Source organism: Montipora foliosa, chromosome 6 (genome assembly GCF_036669935.1).
Source record: "Montipora foliosa isolate CH-2021 chromosome 6, ASM3666993v2, whole genome shotgun sequence".
Taxonomy (NCBI): domain Eukaryota; kingdom Metazoa; phylum Cnidaria; class Anthozoa; order Scleractinia; family Acroporidae; genus Montipora; species Montipora foliosa.
The window spans coordinates 6,101,160-6,118,659 of NC_090874.1; the positions used below are offsets into that span (position 1 = coordinate 6,101,160).

General features: G+C 39.3%; 1 protein-coding gene across 1 annotated transcript in view; it reads right to left on the reverse strand.

Annotated features, from left to right (window-relative positions):
• Positions 1-17,500, reverse strand: part of LOC138006489 (uncharacterized) — a 52,396-nt gene that overhangs the window by 33,372 nt on the left and 1,524 nt on the right. The window contains exons 2-13 of the mRNA XM_068852847.1: positions 16,332-16,459; positions 15,190-15,267; positions 14,625-14,712; positions 13,276-13,373; positions 12,492-12,594; positions 10,845-10,968; positions 10,590-10,648; positions 9,451-9,563; positions 8,256-8,329; positions 4,505-4,603; positions 1,942-2,056; positions 671-775 (exon numbers count right to left, since the gene is read on the reverse strand). Of these exons, the coding sequence (XP_068708948.1) occupies positions 671-775; positions 1,942-2,056; positions 4,505-4,603; positions 8,256-8,329; positions 9,451-9,563; positions 10,590-10,648; positions 10,845-10,968; positions 12,492-12,594; positions 13,276-13,373; positions 14,625-14,712; positions 15,190-15,267; positions 16,332-16,459 (1,184 nt within the window). The remainder of the gene's footprint in view (positions 1-670; positions 776-1,941; positions 2,057-4,504; positions 4,604-8,255; positions 8,330-9,450; positions 9,564-10,589; positions 10,649-10,844; positions 10,969-12,491; positions 12,595-13,275; positions 13,374-14,624; positions 14,713-15,189; positions 15,268-16,331; positions 16,460-17,500) is intronic.

Consider the following 17,500-nt stretch of genomic DNA (forward strand, 5'->3'; position numbering starts at 1 on the left):
CAAGACACACAAGAAATTTCTCAGCCAGCTAGATAAAATTGGTTGGTTTCCCAGCCAGCTGATCAAATTTATTTCCCAGCCAGGAATTCCGCGCGCTTTCAAATCCCTCGATCCGAAACGACCAAACAAAAGCGACAAAACCGGGACAAAAAAGGGTTTTTTCCGCAAGCGCAATCACTCTGACCAGCCGTCGTATGTTTGTGACTACTCTCTGGGAGAGGAAAGGGGTTTTTTTTTTTTTTTTTCTTTGGTCGTCCTCAGTCTTCAGAGTTTCTACAGCCAGCTCGGGTTGAAATGCTAGAAAAAGTCAGTAATTCCCAGGCAAAACCTCTATCAATAGTAAATTTCCCAGCCAGCTCATCGAAACACCTGTATTTTTGCCAGCCAGCAAGATTCCTCTGGGGAACAGATAATGTGAGGAACAGATTTGTTGGGTGCCCCTGCGTCCGCAAGTGTACCAACTATACCATCATGCATCAATGCTACAAATGCCACCCCGTTACATCGGCAACTACACGTACACAGCATCGATTTTTTTGGTTTTGTTGGGATTGAGTGAAGGTTGATCATATTATACCCACTGAATTGTAAAAGCTGAAACAGACACTTGGTCCCTAACTCCCTTCTCCAAAATAAAAACTTCCACTCCATTTTTCGTTCAGTAACGTACCTCCACATTCACATGCGTAACATTATGAACTTTCATTGCTCGCAGACCAAACTTTAGGCTGCAAAGGGTCTCGTTGACGTCTCGAACGGAAGGAGAAACACAGACCTAACGAGGAAGAACGATGCATTAGCTGAAGATTTGGTTTGTTGGGAAACATTGGAAGCTTTCTTTCAGGGGAGGTTTGAACTTGCTAAGCTATAAGACCACTTTAGCTTGAGCGTACTCTGGAGAATAGTTTTCTTTTTCTTTGAGGTCAATTGAAACTGTAGCTACCAATTAAATTGTCAACGTAAAAGAACAATATTGGAAAACGCTACAACAAATTATATTGACTCATGCTACGTGTCATACCGAAAGATGACTCAAGCCATCAAATCTTTCTAATATTTTTTATTGCATTACAGTAAATGTCTCGAAGTTATGGAAATCATGATGTAAAAATGTAGACCATTCACACGGTAGCGAAAAAAAAAACATAAAGAAACGACCCATATGAAAGCTTATGAAACTATGACATATTGATCTAAAATGGGAGAATTAACTTATATAAAAGCTAAAGAGAGCTAAAGAGGTACATAATTGACCAAGAGAAGTCTACTGGAAAGTTAACTACATGCCTTGGCATTTGCTCACTCGCATGAACAAAAGAAACTATTACCTATGAATAGAATTTAATTTCCAAAAACACTAACACCGGCAAGCTTTATTTCCCACGTCTTGAGATATTCCAATTGAAAGCGAAGTATTTGTGCTTGAGAGGGGCGGTGGCCTCATGGAAAGTGTGCTCTACTCCGGATCGAGTGGTCCGGGTTCGGGTCCTGGCCGGGGACATTGTGTTGTGCTCTTGGGCAAGACACTTTACTCTCACGGTGCCTCTCTCCACCCAGTGTGTATAAATGGGTACCGGTGAATTTAATGCTGTCGGTAACCCTGCGATGGACTAGCATCCCATCCAGGGGGGAGTAGAAATACTCCTAGTCGCTTCATGCTACAGAAGGAGATAAGCGCCGGCCTGGTGGGCCTTCTAGGCTCGTAGCGGAGTTTACCTTACCCTATTTGTACTAATAAACAGCAGGATTTGCTTGGGATGCCACCATAACAGCCATATCCTGTTATAGCCGCTGTGGAGCGATGATTGAAATATTGATATGCAAAGCACGCCAATTCAGTGCATTTCAATTCTTAGAGAGCGTTGAAGACTTCACTCTGACATTCTCAGAATCGTTTATACAAAGTAAACTAGAAATCGCAGCAATCTATAAAGTACTTACAATTAAGCTAGTTTTGGAGTTTCCGTCCAATCCATCTTGCAGGAGCCTGGTTAACGTTGAATTTCTGTACGGAATATGGCGTTTCTTTCCCTCAGCCAAAGCCTGAATCACATTACTGAGAAAAGGCAGTAGAAACATATACGCAACGAAGACGGCAAAAGGGAACGTGATTTTCATTTGAAATTACATATTCGTGTTGCCGTAAATAACCATTCAGTTTCATGTTAAGATTTTCAATCATCGCAGTTATGAACGTCACTTAACCCTTTCATTACTAAGATTGAAATGTTCATTCTTCTAACTAGTACCAAAGATTTCTTTTTTGGGTAGTCATGCGAATTTGGTGTCATATCAACATCACACCTTATCTTCATTCTCAATACCTGTCCGACTGACACTTCATTGAAATTATGAGGAGAATTTACTTGCTGGTCACTACTGGGAGGCGAAGAGTTTCGTGATGCAACCTTTTCAACAGGTATGAAGGGGCGCTTGAAGCCCATGGCTTAAACTAGCACAAAAATCTGGCACGGCACTCCGAAATCACGGTAGCGTACCTAGCACGGCACGGCACGGCACGGCACAGCATGGTAAATTTTTTATGTAAAAAGAACAAACATAACGCATATTAGGCATCCGTGCCAGAAACTGCAGGGGTGCTGAGCAAATCTCCAGCGAGAGGTGTGCTCGGCACTCACACATATACATACTGAATTGACCACTCCCCACATAGGGGCTTTTCAGGGCCAATGAAACACAATGATCACGACAGAACAGAACATTCAACAAAAACTGTTAAGAATCCCAAACGATCGGAGGCAAGCTAGTTGGCTATTCAAAAGCGCCGCTGAGAAGTTGAACCAGGGGTTACCAGGAACAAATTCAACCAGTGGTCAGAACGTATCTTGAACCCGGGATCCCGCGGGATCTCAAGTCAAGCGCCCTAACCACTGGGTCGCACTCCAAATATTATGCGTGTGTAAAGGGCGTTTAAATTAGAAAAGAGAATGAAATTTTGTCGTCACTCACTGACCGTTTTCCAAAAAAACGTTAAATATGGCTATTACAAGTTGCTGTACGAGTCAGGGCAGAAATGTACTAAAGTGTTATAAGCCCGGCCCGTGGTGTAACAAGGAAAGCTACTTTTTTGGTCACTGTATATGGCCACGCATGCACTGAGCTATCCGATTTTTCTAAAAACTAGAAATTACATGCTGTCTTCTTGACAATTATAAGAACGAAAAAGCAATTTTTTCCTAAGTTATATTTCTGTCTAATGGCTGTGCTTTAGTCTTTTGTTCCCACAATGCACTTCTGAATAGTGAAATTTTCTAACAAATGGACAACTGGGTGGAGTGGAACGATTAAATTGCTGAAACGAAATGAAGGAATGGAAAGATATTTGTTTCGGTCGATAAACGTTGACTAATCATTTTTGTGTACTCTTTAGGCTGCCCTTTGCCCTTTTCCCAAAATAAGGGACGAAAATAGAAAAAATTACTTATTGGAAGATTACAATCAACGCCAATGGAATAATCCATAGTTTCAAGACTGACAAGAATGTAAACATTTAAATTGAAGCTCAAGAAAAAGCCGCAAAATACCGTTCAAATTGAAACGAAATGCTTCGTTAACTTTGTAGCAATTAAAGTTGTAACAAATGTTTCCCATGCAACCCCGTTGATCATGACTTTGACGAAAGGTTCTTTCCTTCGAGAGCAGTTCTACAATATTTATAATTAAGTAAGATTTATTTGGTTGTGACAATTTAGGTAACCCCTTTTAAACATCAAGACATCTCTATCTCTGCTTTCAGAAAATGAAGTAATAAAAATTGAAATTTGAGGCTTGAGATGTTTCTAAAACTCAAGTTCCCTGACTGAGTTCGTCTTGAAGAAGGATCCGACTCAGTATGCAAGTAGACTGTCTTTACAGAGTTCAATATTAATTTTAATTTGATTTAATCTTCATGACTGACTGATTTGCGACCTTTCACGACGTTTTATTAATAAAATGATTATCATTTGCAAACAAAGAACAGTTGCAAAATCGAAGACTTTACACTGAGCGGCCATCAAAAATTTAATTTACCAACTTTAACTCGAGCTCCCGCTCAAAATGCTCCTTAGAAAATTAAAATTTAGTGACATTTGTGTACAATAATGACAAGCAATGAATGAAAACAAAATATTTGAAGCTAAGCAGTTGTAAATGCTTGAGGGTTCTATATTTTAAGTGGACGATCTTTCGCTCATAGAAAATCAATAGTTTTCTTGTAAAGGTCTTACCATTGAAAGCAAGAAATAAAATTGGCTCATACAAAAGCACACGCCTTTAACTAGCTAATTAATAAGCTAAAAAAACAGGTAAAGCAGTTGGTTAAGTTTAAGAATGAACCTTGTGAAGACGATTTAAGTCGTAAGTTTAATGAGTTCCGCGCCAGCTAGAGAGAGAGGCCTATCATAACTCTTCTCACGGAGGGCTTGATCCACCGCGTGGACCTCAAGTGGGATTATGACTGTGAATGAATACTGAAGTATCAGGTTCAGTTATTAATACATACCCCAACGCCAAAAGCGAAGAATTAATGCTCTGTGCTTCCTGGAGGCGCTCTCCTTCAGCTTTCGTTTTCTTGACCCGCTCGCTTCCCGCCAAATCACATCTGCGCACCGATGAGAAAAACCGGGTTTAGAAATGTAAAAAATGTCAGGGGATTGAAACGCTGCGAAAGTATCGCGTATCTTGCACAACAAAGCATATAATTAATTTACTAACAAACATTGGTCTTGTAGTGAGAGATGTCGCTACTGTCACGAAGTGATTGCAGTTCATAGTGATCTTGTCGGTCGTACGAGAGCTCAAAAGCGCCAAGGTATCACACACCATTAGGATGGGGGCTCAATATGACACCAACACAACCGATATTGAATTGGGAAATTAGTGATGTTAATTGAGCTGGTGGTTGACCCGGAAACCAATGCTTGAAGATATAGCAGTGTTTGGTCTGTAACACCGACATTCCTTTTCAGGGCGAGACTCAACCGAGTCAAACATTGATGATAAATATAGATAGAAGATCATTGTGTCTTTGATTTTTGCCGCCACAAACGTCTTGTTTTTATGGCATTCTATCAAATACAGCCGACAGCTATTCGTAAGCGACTACCAGGGTATTTTTAAAGAAAACAAGTACTTGAGATATAAGATAAGTTATCCTTTACATCTTATTATCATCCTTATTTTTTGAAATTTTCTACAAAAAAGTGCTCGTGTCCCTTTATTGTGTCAAGGGATCCAAGCAGAAAGAAAGACGCTATAACTGACAAGTCTCGAAAAAATTGTAAGCTTTGAAATAAAGAACTAAGCGTAAGTTAATTTTTTACTGTATTAATGTGGCGAAGTCTCCGCTACCCTGCGAGCAAGCTCTAAAGCCGATGATACACGGTTCAACATTTGTTGATCAACAAATGTTGCAGCTCTTGTTCAACAAATGTTGACTGACAGTGTGTCGTGTCATGTTGAATGTTGTTGAACGATGTTGAACGAAAATAGAGACAGTTCTATTCCGTTCAACACGTTTGTGCAACATTGTTCAACATTTGTTGAGCAACAAATGTTGCAAGATGTTGAACTGTGTATCATCGGCTTAAGTCTCCGCCAATACTGGACTGAGTTGATTTTGGAAACAGCAACGAAAACGTCACTTCAAAATATAGCTTTGCTCTTTCGTAAACATTTCGCGATTATTCCACCGTATTCACTATGTACAACATGGGAGAAAAAATATTGGAGAGACTGAAAGGTTAACTGTTGTGTTCTAGTGCTCACGTTGTCAAACTCGTCAGAACTTTAAATTGGTCATTTCCCCTCGTCGTTTTGCAGAGTGCGGCAAAGAAATGCACAAAAATGCTCCCTATTCAGTATAATCAGTAATACCTCAGTATTACTCTGACTCTCAAGATGAACTGACGTCTGACTTTGAGTACTCTAATTTTACTTGGCTTCTGACAATAAGTAAAGCACTCGCTTCGGCCGGTCTGATTTGCTCGAGGTCATTAATATATACGAAGAAGAAGTGATTTTGGATTTAACTATAAAAAAACTGCGATAAAACTTATCTAAACATTCTTAAAAACGACGACGTTAGCTGAACATCATTAGCAAGTCAAAATTATTTGAAAATTGCAAACTATGTATGGTAAATAAGAAGCCTGTATAGTGAAAGAAAGGAACAATGAAAATTAAACTAAAAGTTTGGCACGAATGGAGTCCGTCTAGATATTCAAATTAGGCTTGAGACTCTTAATGAGGAGCATTTCATATAAATACTAAAAGAACAATAGTTGATAAGGAGCCTGATCTCATCCGCTCGTATTCTATCAATGAGGAAGACATCTTGGTCTCCTACGACGTCACCGCCCTTTTCACTACGTCACCTCCATTTTCACTAATGTGCATTTGGATGAGACTATCAAAATTGGTCAACAAAGCTTTCGACGATGATTGGTTTACACACTTTTATTTTATTTAATCATTACAAAAAATTAAGGAAAGTTCATGTTGACCCGCAAGGGGCAGATTTGCTATTCGAGGCGGGTCAATCATCAACGTACTTTGTTACATCAGTAAGTAAGGAAAAAAAGTAATAAGAGTTAAACATTATTAAATTACAAGGAGAAGCATAACTGGTAAAGACATCAATATCTGCATAATGTATCAATAAAGTATAGGAGAAGATTATGTACTAAAGCAATTGGATCAATTTGTTTTAATTGTACAGTCTTTGAGTTTGGATCGAGGTAATATTTTCGACATCAAGATAAGAATCTTCATTACCCAGAATCTGAAAATATACTTTTTCATTTGTTTTTTAAAGGAATTTTTTGATAATGATTTAAATTCATTCGGTATCTTATACCAAATTTTGATACCAACACGCGAAAAAGCCTTTTTGTAAGTTTAGTATAGAGTACTTTGTACTAAAGAGCTGCGACTTGGATGATTGAGTATCCTAACCACTCTGAATGGCTTACATTCCAGTTTATCTTTTAAGATGGAGCTTCCCGTGGAAAGTAAGAGCCCTTTTATTGATATTGACATGGACCTAAACTTGAAAGTCAAGTATACAGAAAACCAACAAACACTGGGTTGCTTTTACACTTTCACAGTCATGCATACTGATAAACGCTACTATATGTCTCTTAGTTAAAGACAATGTTACATCTTGCCCATGTCCTATCTTCTACAACTGTGGCTTTTAATATACAGAATATGTAACAAATTGCTTTCTGTATTCAGTCGCCTTGACTATCCGGTTGGCCTAATTAATTATACCATTAACAATAATAGTGGCACAGTGAGAATTAGTCTCCCATTCAAAGATCAAGTGGCTTCCAATACGTACGCGATCTTAGTCATAAGATTGGTGTTACAGTACAACCGGTTTTCGCGAGCAAAAAATTGGGGCAAGATCTTAAACCCAAAGAAATCAAGTCATCAGTTGTGAATCAGCAGTGTGCTGTGCTGTTAAATGTGGTCTGTTTGATGCAGATTGCGTTGGGTATACAGCCCGACACCTTCACCAACGCATTGCTGAACACAAAAATTCGGCAATTGGTCGACATTCTTTGCAAGCTCACTGCAGTAAAGCTCTTTTGAAAGAATGCCAATTTGAAAGTGCCAGGGCAAATTTGATTGCTTAGTGTATGAAATGCTCCTCATTAAGAGTCTCAAGCCTAATTTGAATATCCAGACGGACTCCATGCGTGCCAAACTTTTCGTTTAATTTTTATTGTTCCTTTCTTTCACTATACAGGCTTCTTATTTACTATTGTTCTTTAAAATGTTACCAAGGCTTCATAGCAGCACAAAGTAAGATATCGCTTTGATGAACCAAACGATGTTTTTGAAGTTCATATTTAATGAAGACATGTTTCTCGCCTTCATCCTTAATTATTCATGTTATATCTCACTTTGTTACACTACTCAGTGCACAACTTCACTTTATTCCTTCATTGTTCACTTTATTCCTTCACTTTATTCTTTCATTGTACAACTGACGATGGATGATGTTTCATCCGAGACATGTCTTGATTAAATATGAACTTCGAATTCAAAAACATCGTTTTGTTCATCAAAGCCATATATATTGTTCTTTAAGTATTTATAGTTTGCAATTTAAAAATAATTTTGACTTGCTAATGACGTTCAGCTAACGTCGAAACGTCGAAATGTTTTTTTTTACCAATACTGTATATTATCAATATTCACATTACTAATTATTTAGCGTTTTATATCTAAATGCGTTAACGTACACGTAAAGTTTTCCTCTGATGGCGGCCAGTCCTCGTGTTTGAGTCGTGATCCTTTCCAATAGCTCGTCGTCTTCCTAAATTATAAAGATTCAAAATATGATGATGACAAAACTAAAAAAAAAACTTAAGAATTAAAACTTTTGCCTCCTTTGTTCACATATTTCGGTACTGTACATGTCCTCTGCGGTTCCCATTTTGTTAAACGGTACGCAGTGATTTATCCATTGCATAGCGCTATCCACTCTTCGAACTACTGGGGCCAGAGTAATACAATGAGCGATTCTGCCACAAATGACTTTCCAAGACCGTATGCGGGGGAAGATGTGATAAGATTCGATATTCTATGGCAGACTTAGATAAATGTTTTTTTGAGAACGCGGTGTCTTGATCTTTAGTGGTGATTGGAGCGGAAAGAAGCGGTTCCTATAGAGTAGAAGCACCAGGTTCGAATGCAATTCACGGATATGATTTTTTTGATTTCCTTATTTTCTCTGCTACCACAAGTCCTGGGAAACAGTGTCCTAAATTAACGATAATAGTAAATTGAAAGCAAACTAAGAATTAATGATTAATTTAGAGAAGAGATGATGTTGTTCCGCGATTAGCTTTCCCGACTATCTGTGACCATGGAAACAGCTGTTGCCATTCCTCCTCTCCTATCATGAAAGGCTTCGTGTACGCGACGAGAAACTTAAAGTACAACTACTCCCTAAATTCCTTTTGTTGTAAAAAATAAAAAAAAGTAAACAAGTTTTCCAAAGTCCGACTTTGCAAAAGCTTTTGGATTTAGTTTTAAAAAACCCTGATTTTCTGTGGTCTATCCCGCCAAGAGAGAAGCCAAGTTTTGCATTGTTAGAAAACAAGTTGGCTGACTTAACTTTCCTTTGAGATAAAACAAATAAGTAAACGATACCGCGATTTAAATCAGTCTTGAAATGACGTCATAACCCTAGCGAACCCCAGATCTCTCTTTGCTCGGACTTTTGCAATGGTAAAGACAAATAGAAATATTCATAGAAAATCGAGGATGTCAATAATTTTTGTACGAGTACCCCGGATGAAACGGCGAATATTTATTTAGTCCAAAAATTAAAGTGTTTATTACCTTAAAGATGATTTATTTGAAAATTTGAGGGAGAACATTCCCCTACTGTCAAATGCCGTCCGTCGCTGTGGAGTAATATCGCCAACTTACACTGCATTGATAAGAGCCAAAGGCTTCCATGGATCCGCTGTCACTTGAGAACTCCGCGTCTGACGTGCCAGACATATAAGAAGACTCATAACTGCTGGAAGAGTCAGCTATGCCTAGAAAATAGGGATGCAGTAAAAAAAGAACCTCATAAATATCGTTTTCGGAAGTTGTTGGTTATACAAACTAGTCAGGAGGCAACGAAATATATCATTTAGTTATTCGAGGAAACCCATCAGTCGACGTTCAACTTCAACTGTGTCGACCACTTTAGTCTTGTTTGTTACAATTCGACCGACATTCATTGTGTGTAGTGTGACTATTCAGAGTTTGGGCTGATTTAAGGACGGTGCCTACTAATTCAAAGGTATTTTTGCGCATTTTACTGAACAAATGGTATTGAAAACCAAAAGGAAATTTGGGGGTAACCACGCATTTTTCGAAGATAATTAATCAGCAATGTTTGTAAAGAGCTTTAAAATACAAAGCAATGTATGGCGTTCTTTTCCAAATTGAAGCTTCATTATCTCTGAAAAATGCATGGCTATCCCCAATTTTCTTTTTGGATACCAAAAGCACTTGCTAAGTTCTGCTTTCTCTGCGCAAAAATATCCCTGTATTAATAAGCACCACCCACAGGAAATCCGAATATCTTGAGATGTGCAGAACAAATGCGCAGTAACAATAGTAGGCACCGTCCTTAAACGGGGTAAATATGCGGAATGTCTGATTGAAATTCATCGTTAGGTGCAAACAAGAGAAAATAAAGGTGGAAGAGAGCTCATCCCCCCTACATACCTTTTCCATAGGTAATATGTCAATTTATTTTTAGATGGACTCCCACGCTGTACATATCCCAAGGGAATTAGGCAACAGCCATTCATATGGTGGGAATGTGTTCCGCGTGGATAGCCCTCGTTTAGAGAACACATTCCTGCCATATGATTGGCTGTTGCCTATCTCCATGGGATATGTACAACGTGGCAGTCGATCTAAAAATAACTTGAGGCATATTACCTATGGAAAAGGGTATGTATGGGAGATGAGCTCTCTTCCACCTTTATTTTCTCTTGGTGCAAATTAATGTCATCCACAAAATTTAAATTTATGAAACTACAAAAATATCACCATCCTCATCAAACCTCCATATCGCCGAGGGACGCTGAGTCTTTCTATTTTTAAAAGGCACACAGCGTGGGACCTGAAAAAAAAATTAAGTAAATAGGTTAAGAGTAGTCACATAAAGATCACATACAATTCACTCAATCATTACCGCCACCACTACCACTACCACTACTACCACTACTGTTACTGCTACTATAACTAAATGTATGGATTTCTTAGTGTGGCGCCTTTCAGGAACATTTGCTTTAAATGACTTCCGGACGACTACCAACCTGCTTGACTGCCTGTTCATCTTTGTCTCAGCAATGGCAAGTTTCTTTTTTCCAGATTTCAATAATCTACCAATCTCTTCAGGAGACTTTACGAAGTATTCTGATAAGTTTTCCACATAAACACCTACACGGTGTAAAACGATAAAGGAAGAGGGAGTCTTTTAATTTTATAACATATTGGATTACTTTTCAATTTACTTTATCATAGTTTAGGAAGTTAGAACAGTCGCAAGGAGAATCAACGGGATAACTGCAGGAGATGCCCTAAAGTGTTTTTTTATCTTGTCAAAATCAATTACCGGAAATTTCACTCTACTTTTCCGCCAGTGAAAAGCAAAAGCAAGTTAACTGCTTTGTAAAACTGAAATCGCTTAACTAGGCAAAGTGCATTGAACAGTAATGAAAATTCTGAACGTTTAACTGTAACCGGCTGGCTCCAAAGTGCATGCAAATCAAAGAATGCAAGCCAGTCAGTTGGCAGCACCGCTTAAAAATCGTGTTTTCTAAGTTTTGAAGAGCTATTATAAGAGCTTGCGATGAAGTCGAGAGCCCGGTTATTCGGTGCAAAAACACGGCTGTAAATTAAGATGGCATTGTTAAATATTTGACATGACTTTGCGCATCTATAATTTTGATTGACATGCACCGACTTGAGATCAACTTGACACATCTAAGATTTTGATTGACACCGTCTCCGTCTCGAGCAACAGAGCTACAAACTGTTAACCAATCACAGTCAATCAGTTCTCAACTTGCTTATCTCAGATGCCCGGTCTTGCGAATTTCAGCACTGCAAGTACATGTCGCCAAAGACAATAGCATTGTTGGCGATGGAGAATCAAAGGGATAACTGCAGGAGATGCCTAAAGTGTTTCTTATCGTGTCGAAAGCAATTACCGGAAGTCTCTAGCTATTTTTCCACCAGTGAAAAGCAAAACCAAGATAATCGCCCAAAAGCCTAGGAAGCTGCGGCACGTGAGCAATTTGCAAGGTCGTGAGGGGAACGGGCTGAGTTTCTGGCTTTTCCTCCGCTTGGCTCGCGCGCTCCAATATCGACAAAAATGCCATCGTTGTCAGCTCATTTGCCGGTTGTGTTACAGTTGCATTTTTTTCGAGTCTTTCTCACAGTAAAAACAGTATTTGCGGTTTCTCATCAATTTTGTTCTGATGTGAGAAAAGAAGACGCACCACGCGTTAACGTAAGTATAGTTTTGCGGAGGTATCCAGCGAACAGCCCTTTCTTTTGGGGCTGGGGAACGGTCAATAGCGAAGAGATTGGGGCTTGCTATTCAAGAGAAAATCGACGTTAACATCTCCGAAATAATAATCCATTTGTAGGTCCGTTTGTAGCGTAGTGGAGAGATGGGCTAGGCTGTAAGTTGTCTGAGAACTCGGTCGTTGCATTGAGCAAGTAACTTGTACTATATGGCTTATTTTAGCTCTAACAAAAAAAAACATTTACATGAAAGAGAGCTCGCTTCCCAGAGGACTGGTTTGGGGAACAAAATGGCGGCCTTTTCTTTGTCTAGGGGCACAAGCTTGGCTACAGTGACGAATACCTTTAATTTTTAATTTGCTCTTGTTTCTGTCGTTTTTGAGAGTAATTCAGTGCCTTAGTTTTTAGTATTTATATAAAAAAAACCCTACCTTTTTTCGGGTGTTCCCTTAGAAAGACTTCCGGTCCTGATCTGTCAGGAGCTAATAAGTCATACACTCGTTCTTGATAGATCTGAAGGTAAGAACAGGAAACCTGCAAAAAAAGGATGAAAAAAAGAACTGAAAAAACCCACTAAAGCTGATTATATAAAGCTCAGCCAGAGATTAAAGGAGGGTTCCCTCTTGCCCCTATTCACCTCTAAAAGTTCAGTTCTTTAAAACCACCCAGCCTCACAAGAACAGATTGCAAATCCCAGTAACTCCATCACTGAAGAAGGGGGGGGGGGGGGGGTGGGGTGGAAACTTGTTCCCTTTAAAAATTTGCTTGTGTTCCCTTGTTCCCGAAATTACTTTCAAACTTGTTCCCAGCTTTTTGATCCCTAAAATTGTTTATGTTCCCCTGGCCCTGTTCCCTAAGAAATTTTGGCTCTTTTTCGCTGTTCCTCAGTTGGAATTAACCATGTTCACTTGTTCCCCAAAACCCCTGGGAGGGCCTCATAAAACATCCTCCACGATTATCCAATTTCTGCACGGTTTTGTTCGATGGTCGCAGAACCAAAGGCTAAGGGTCGACGGAACTGACAACTGGTTGATGTAGAACACTTCAAACATGGGATTTTGCAAACAAACCATGAAAAGTAAGACATAATTCGAGCCAGTTAAAATAGTGTTTAAGGAGACGTACGACCATTGCCTTTGTTAGCAGCCTCTCAAACGGAGAAAATAATTATATTTTGGTTAATTCTCTTTGTACATGGCTGAGGTGAATACTCACCGCATATGAATGAGCAGAATCTTTACTGATGAGACGAAAGACATGAGACACCACACTGGTGGTCAAGCCATCTGAAGCCATCAGAGTATGTGTTTTCCCTGTAAGGGCAGGACCAAGAGAGGAAATGTCTCACTTACTGGACAAGCGCTAGGTGTTGAGAACAAGGAGACATTTGTACAATTAACTAGCCCCCAATGAAACTTTGTCTCTAATTTTTATGTTTACATTAATTCAAATAACGTAACTATAACGAAAGCGTATGAGACGATAAAAATTATTTAATCACAAAAGCACTGTGCCTATATGGCCGCCAGCCGGTGAAGTTTCATTTGAACATTACTATAGCTGAGAATTCCACTCGATTTACAGCTACCTCCTCCCACTTAACATCTTTAAGTAGGTACTTATCACAATTATTGAATGCTGATCGCTTTATATATAAGGGTGACTTTTTTTTTTAGACATTAGCGCCATTTCAAAAGGGGACCGACCAGCTGACGGGGCAATTTCGACACTTGGTTAATTATTTTTATTTTAATTAATTAACATACAAATTTCAAGTCTTATCTTTTTAACCAGTTAGAGTTAAAATAGGGGTGCAGGGATGACGTAGTGGTGAGAGTACTCGCCTCCCACAAATGTGGCCCGGGTTCGATTCCCAGACTCGGCGTCATATGTGGGTTGAGCTTGTTGGTTCTCTACTGTGCTCCCCGAGGCTTTTCTCTGGGTACTGCGGTTTTTCCCCTCTTCTAAAAAACCAACATTTGATTTGCGTAAATTTGTTGATTTCATGATTTACAGTGTCCCCAATAAGTGCGCCAGTGATAGACGACTAGACACTTAAATAAAGTTCCTTTCCTTTTCTTTCATGATAGACGCAAAGAAAGATAGCTACAATGTAAAGCAGCTTCTCTTAACTCTCTTGATAATGGGAGGGTAGAGTACACTGCTTGGCTAAGAAAGACTAAAAGGACATTTTCGTTTGCTCGTGAATTCCCCAGGTATTAAGAACGTTCTTGTCGCTCATACAGTCCTGGAGGCCGTTTCTCGAAAGTCCCCGAACTTTACGGGCCATTTTCGGGTTTTCAATTCCCTTTGTATCTCAAGAACGGCGAGGATTTAATTCGTAAAACTTCACAGTTATTTTTCTTTTTGTTACCTTGAAAACATGTTAAAAGATCGGCTTTCCAAAACAAGTAGTTGGCAATTTTACACATGGCTTTTCAGGAACGAAAAGTTTTCCGGTCTTTCGAGAAACGGGCCCCTGTCTCGAGGACTTTCCTGTCTCCAGTGTTAGGCGTTCAACTTCAAGTTTGTTGATGCAAGGGTGAATACAAATGGTCTATTACCTGCTCCAGTTTGTCCATACGCCATCAAGATGCTATTGAGGCCTGTCATAGATGCCTCAACAAGTGGTTTGCCAACCACCTGATACACCTAGCAACACAAGATACAAGGTGGCATTTAAAAAAGGAGCGCTGAAAAGCAAAATGAAATCAAACTCCAAATACTCTCGACATCTGATGCTTTTATAGATTGTGCAACAGTTCGACAGGCTTGGCAGATTAGGCGGGCTAAAACTGAGTACCTTCTTGCACACGATTTTCCAGCCAGGATTTGAAGCTGACTGTCTGCGCCTTTTTCGTCCCCTCCCGCTGTTAGAGCTTCGTTTAACGGTTAGTTAAGACTAAAGATTTGGATCACGAGGAAAGCAGGGAAGACGCTGAAGTCCTCGATGATTCTAAGCCCCGCAGTAACCAACTCAGCTACGCGTGCCACTTTTAAATAACAAATAAATGACATACCTGGCTGCAGACTGTTTAATGCATCTACTGAAAAATAGCAAATACACACAATCTACGAACTCGTTTTCAACTCGTCGTCTGCCATAATTAGAATGGTTTTACTGCCTACCTCTTCATTTGTAGAATCCGGAGACAACACATGATCAAACTGAAATTTCTTTTCTTTTTTCCCATCCACCACATGAAGCTATAATGGTAAATTTAAGATAAACTCTAGTTTGAGAAGGCTGAATAAGCGGTTAAAAACGAGTATCTTAATCCCGTAAGCGATGATCGTATTAAACAACCTTGGCGAAAAAATAAGCTTGTGTTTACCAAATATCGAGACGACATATAAATTCCGTTTTAAAAGTAAGATATAGGAAGTACTTCAAACGGATTAACTAGAATTCCCCTAAAGTCTCATTATAAAAAAACTTGACAACTATTTCAATCAAGAGGGGATTTCTTCCGCTCATGAAGCCCGAAAATGTTGTGAAGACCTCCAAAAGTGCTTTTGTGCTCGCAAAGTTTTAATTTTTGCAAGGTACAAGTGTCAGTTTAAAACAAGAGGCAAAGCAATAGAAAAGCGTTCACTCGGGCCTGAGTTTAGATGGTTTTGCTTTGCTCTTCGTGTAACTATCTTTTTGTGTCGCCAAACTTGACGCGCAAGGTCACCCCTTCTTTGAAGGGCGCAAATAAGTTTGCTTCTGGACTTTCAACCACCCAAACTCGATTGTGAAATCCCATAAAGTGCACTTGAACTCAAATATTTTTCGTCGACAATATCAATCTCCCCACCAAAAGAAAACATGTTTTACCATTCTTATCTCGAAATTTGCTTTTTATGATCTGTAAGGCAAGACGCGCAAAGTTAAGTTATCAAATGATTCGGATCCACCACCGTGACGTGAGAGGCATGGATCTATTCTTGATTTTACGTCAAAAAGTGATTTGCAAGGCAAAATTTCTTTGAAAACAGGAATGCAAAGTATTTTGTGACGTAAAATCGAGAATAGATCCATGCCTCTCACATCACGGTCGTGCATGGGTCCAAATCACTGCTTGTTCTGCCAAGTTTACTGGGTGACAATGGTGTCTGTTTGCTTTGGTTGGGGAGATTTATCAACGAAAAATATTTGACTTTAGGTGCTCTTTAATCCTTCGGAAACATACTATTCTTGTAGATAACATTTTCTCTACGTACATACATAAACGGTCAGTGTTAATTTAGGATATATCAACATTTCAGATGTAACTTGGCTTTGTAACCTGGCTGACATCTTCATCCTCAACACTAACTGCGCCTTTCCTTTCAGGGTTTCTGACGTCACTTTGTCCTAAGGGACGAATCCTGACGTATACTTGGACCCTACTTATTGCTTGCTCATCAACCAAACCTAAATTAGAATTAAAACAGACATATTCAATGACACTCCCAAGAGAATTGCAACAAAAGCTAACATTAACAAACAACACCCCAGATCTAGAACTTCTGCTCAAATGTACAGCCGAAATCGTTGCACGTGGCGCCACGCTACGTCACTGCCAAGAAGAAGCCAATAAAATCACACAGCAGAACCGTTGCATCCCGAGGGATCTCAATAGAGCCAATAGAATCCAATAATATACCGAAATTGTCCCATGAGAATTCCATTTCTAACACCCATTAAACCACGACTGATTTTATACCGTGGATGCGTATGCATCCCACGGAATTACGAGAATCTTGGCTTTAGTAATCCACGCTTTTCCAGGCTTTTGAACGATACGATAATATGCAATCAGTTTCTGCACAACAATATTTGCACAGATACGCTTAAAAAATAATTACAAATAAGAAGCTCTGAGTTCAAATCCAGTCACTCAGGAGTATCAAGATTTTAAAGAATGTATTCACATACCACAGGTCCTGCGACACATACTCTAAATTAATGATAATCGTAAATTCAGGGACAATAAGTCGAGATCATGTTGGGTTCATTGAAGGACCAGATCTCTCCTAACTTCTTCTTTTCATTCAAAACTCAGTCTATCTGTTTACTTTCCGATATTACTCTAAATTGAAGCTAAACCAAAAAGACCCCAACACCGAAAACTAAAGCTGAGCAAAAACTATCGCGTCCTCATTTAAAATGAAGCAGATAGAGGTTATCTATTATCCTTGCTTGGTCTGCAAGCTTTCTTTTGGCGTTCTCGAAAATGCGGCGACTTCGAAGAGTTGACGCCATTCAGGCAGGGCCTCCTTTTCTCCTCCTCATGCAGTAAAAGGCAAAAGGAGGCTCTGCTCGCAGGGGGGCGTGTTATTAAGTTCTTGCGAGTTTTTAAAAAGCAATTTACCCACCCACAAATTCAATGATGTTAAACCGGAAAAAGCTATTTTCCTATCATTTGTTTATCTAAATTCTTAGTTTCTCTTAAAAGGAAAAAAAAACAACGCA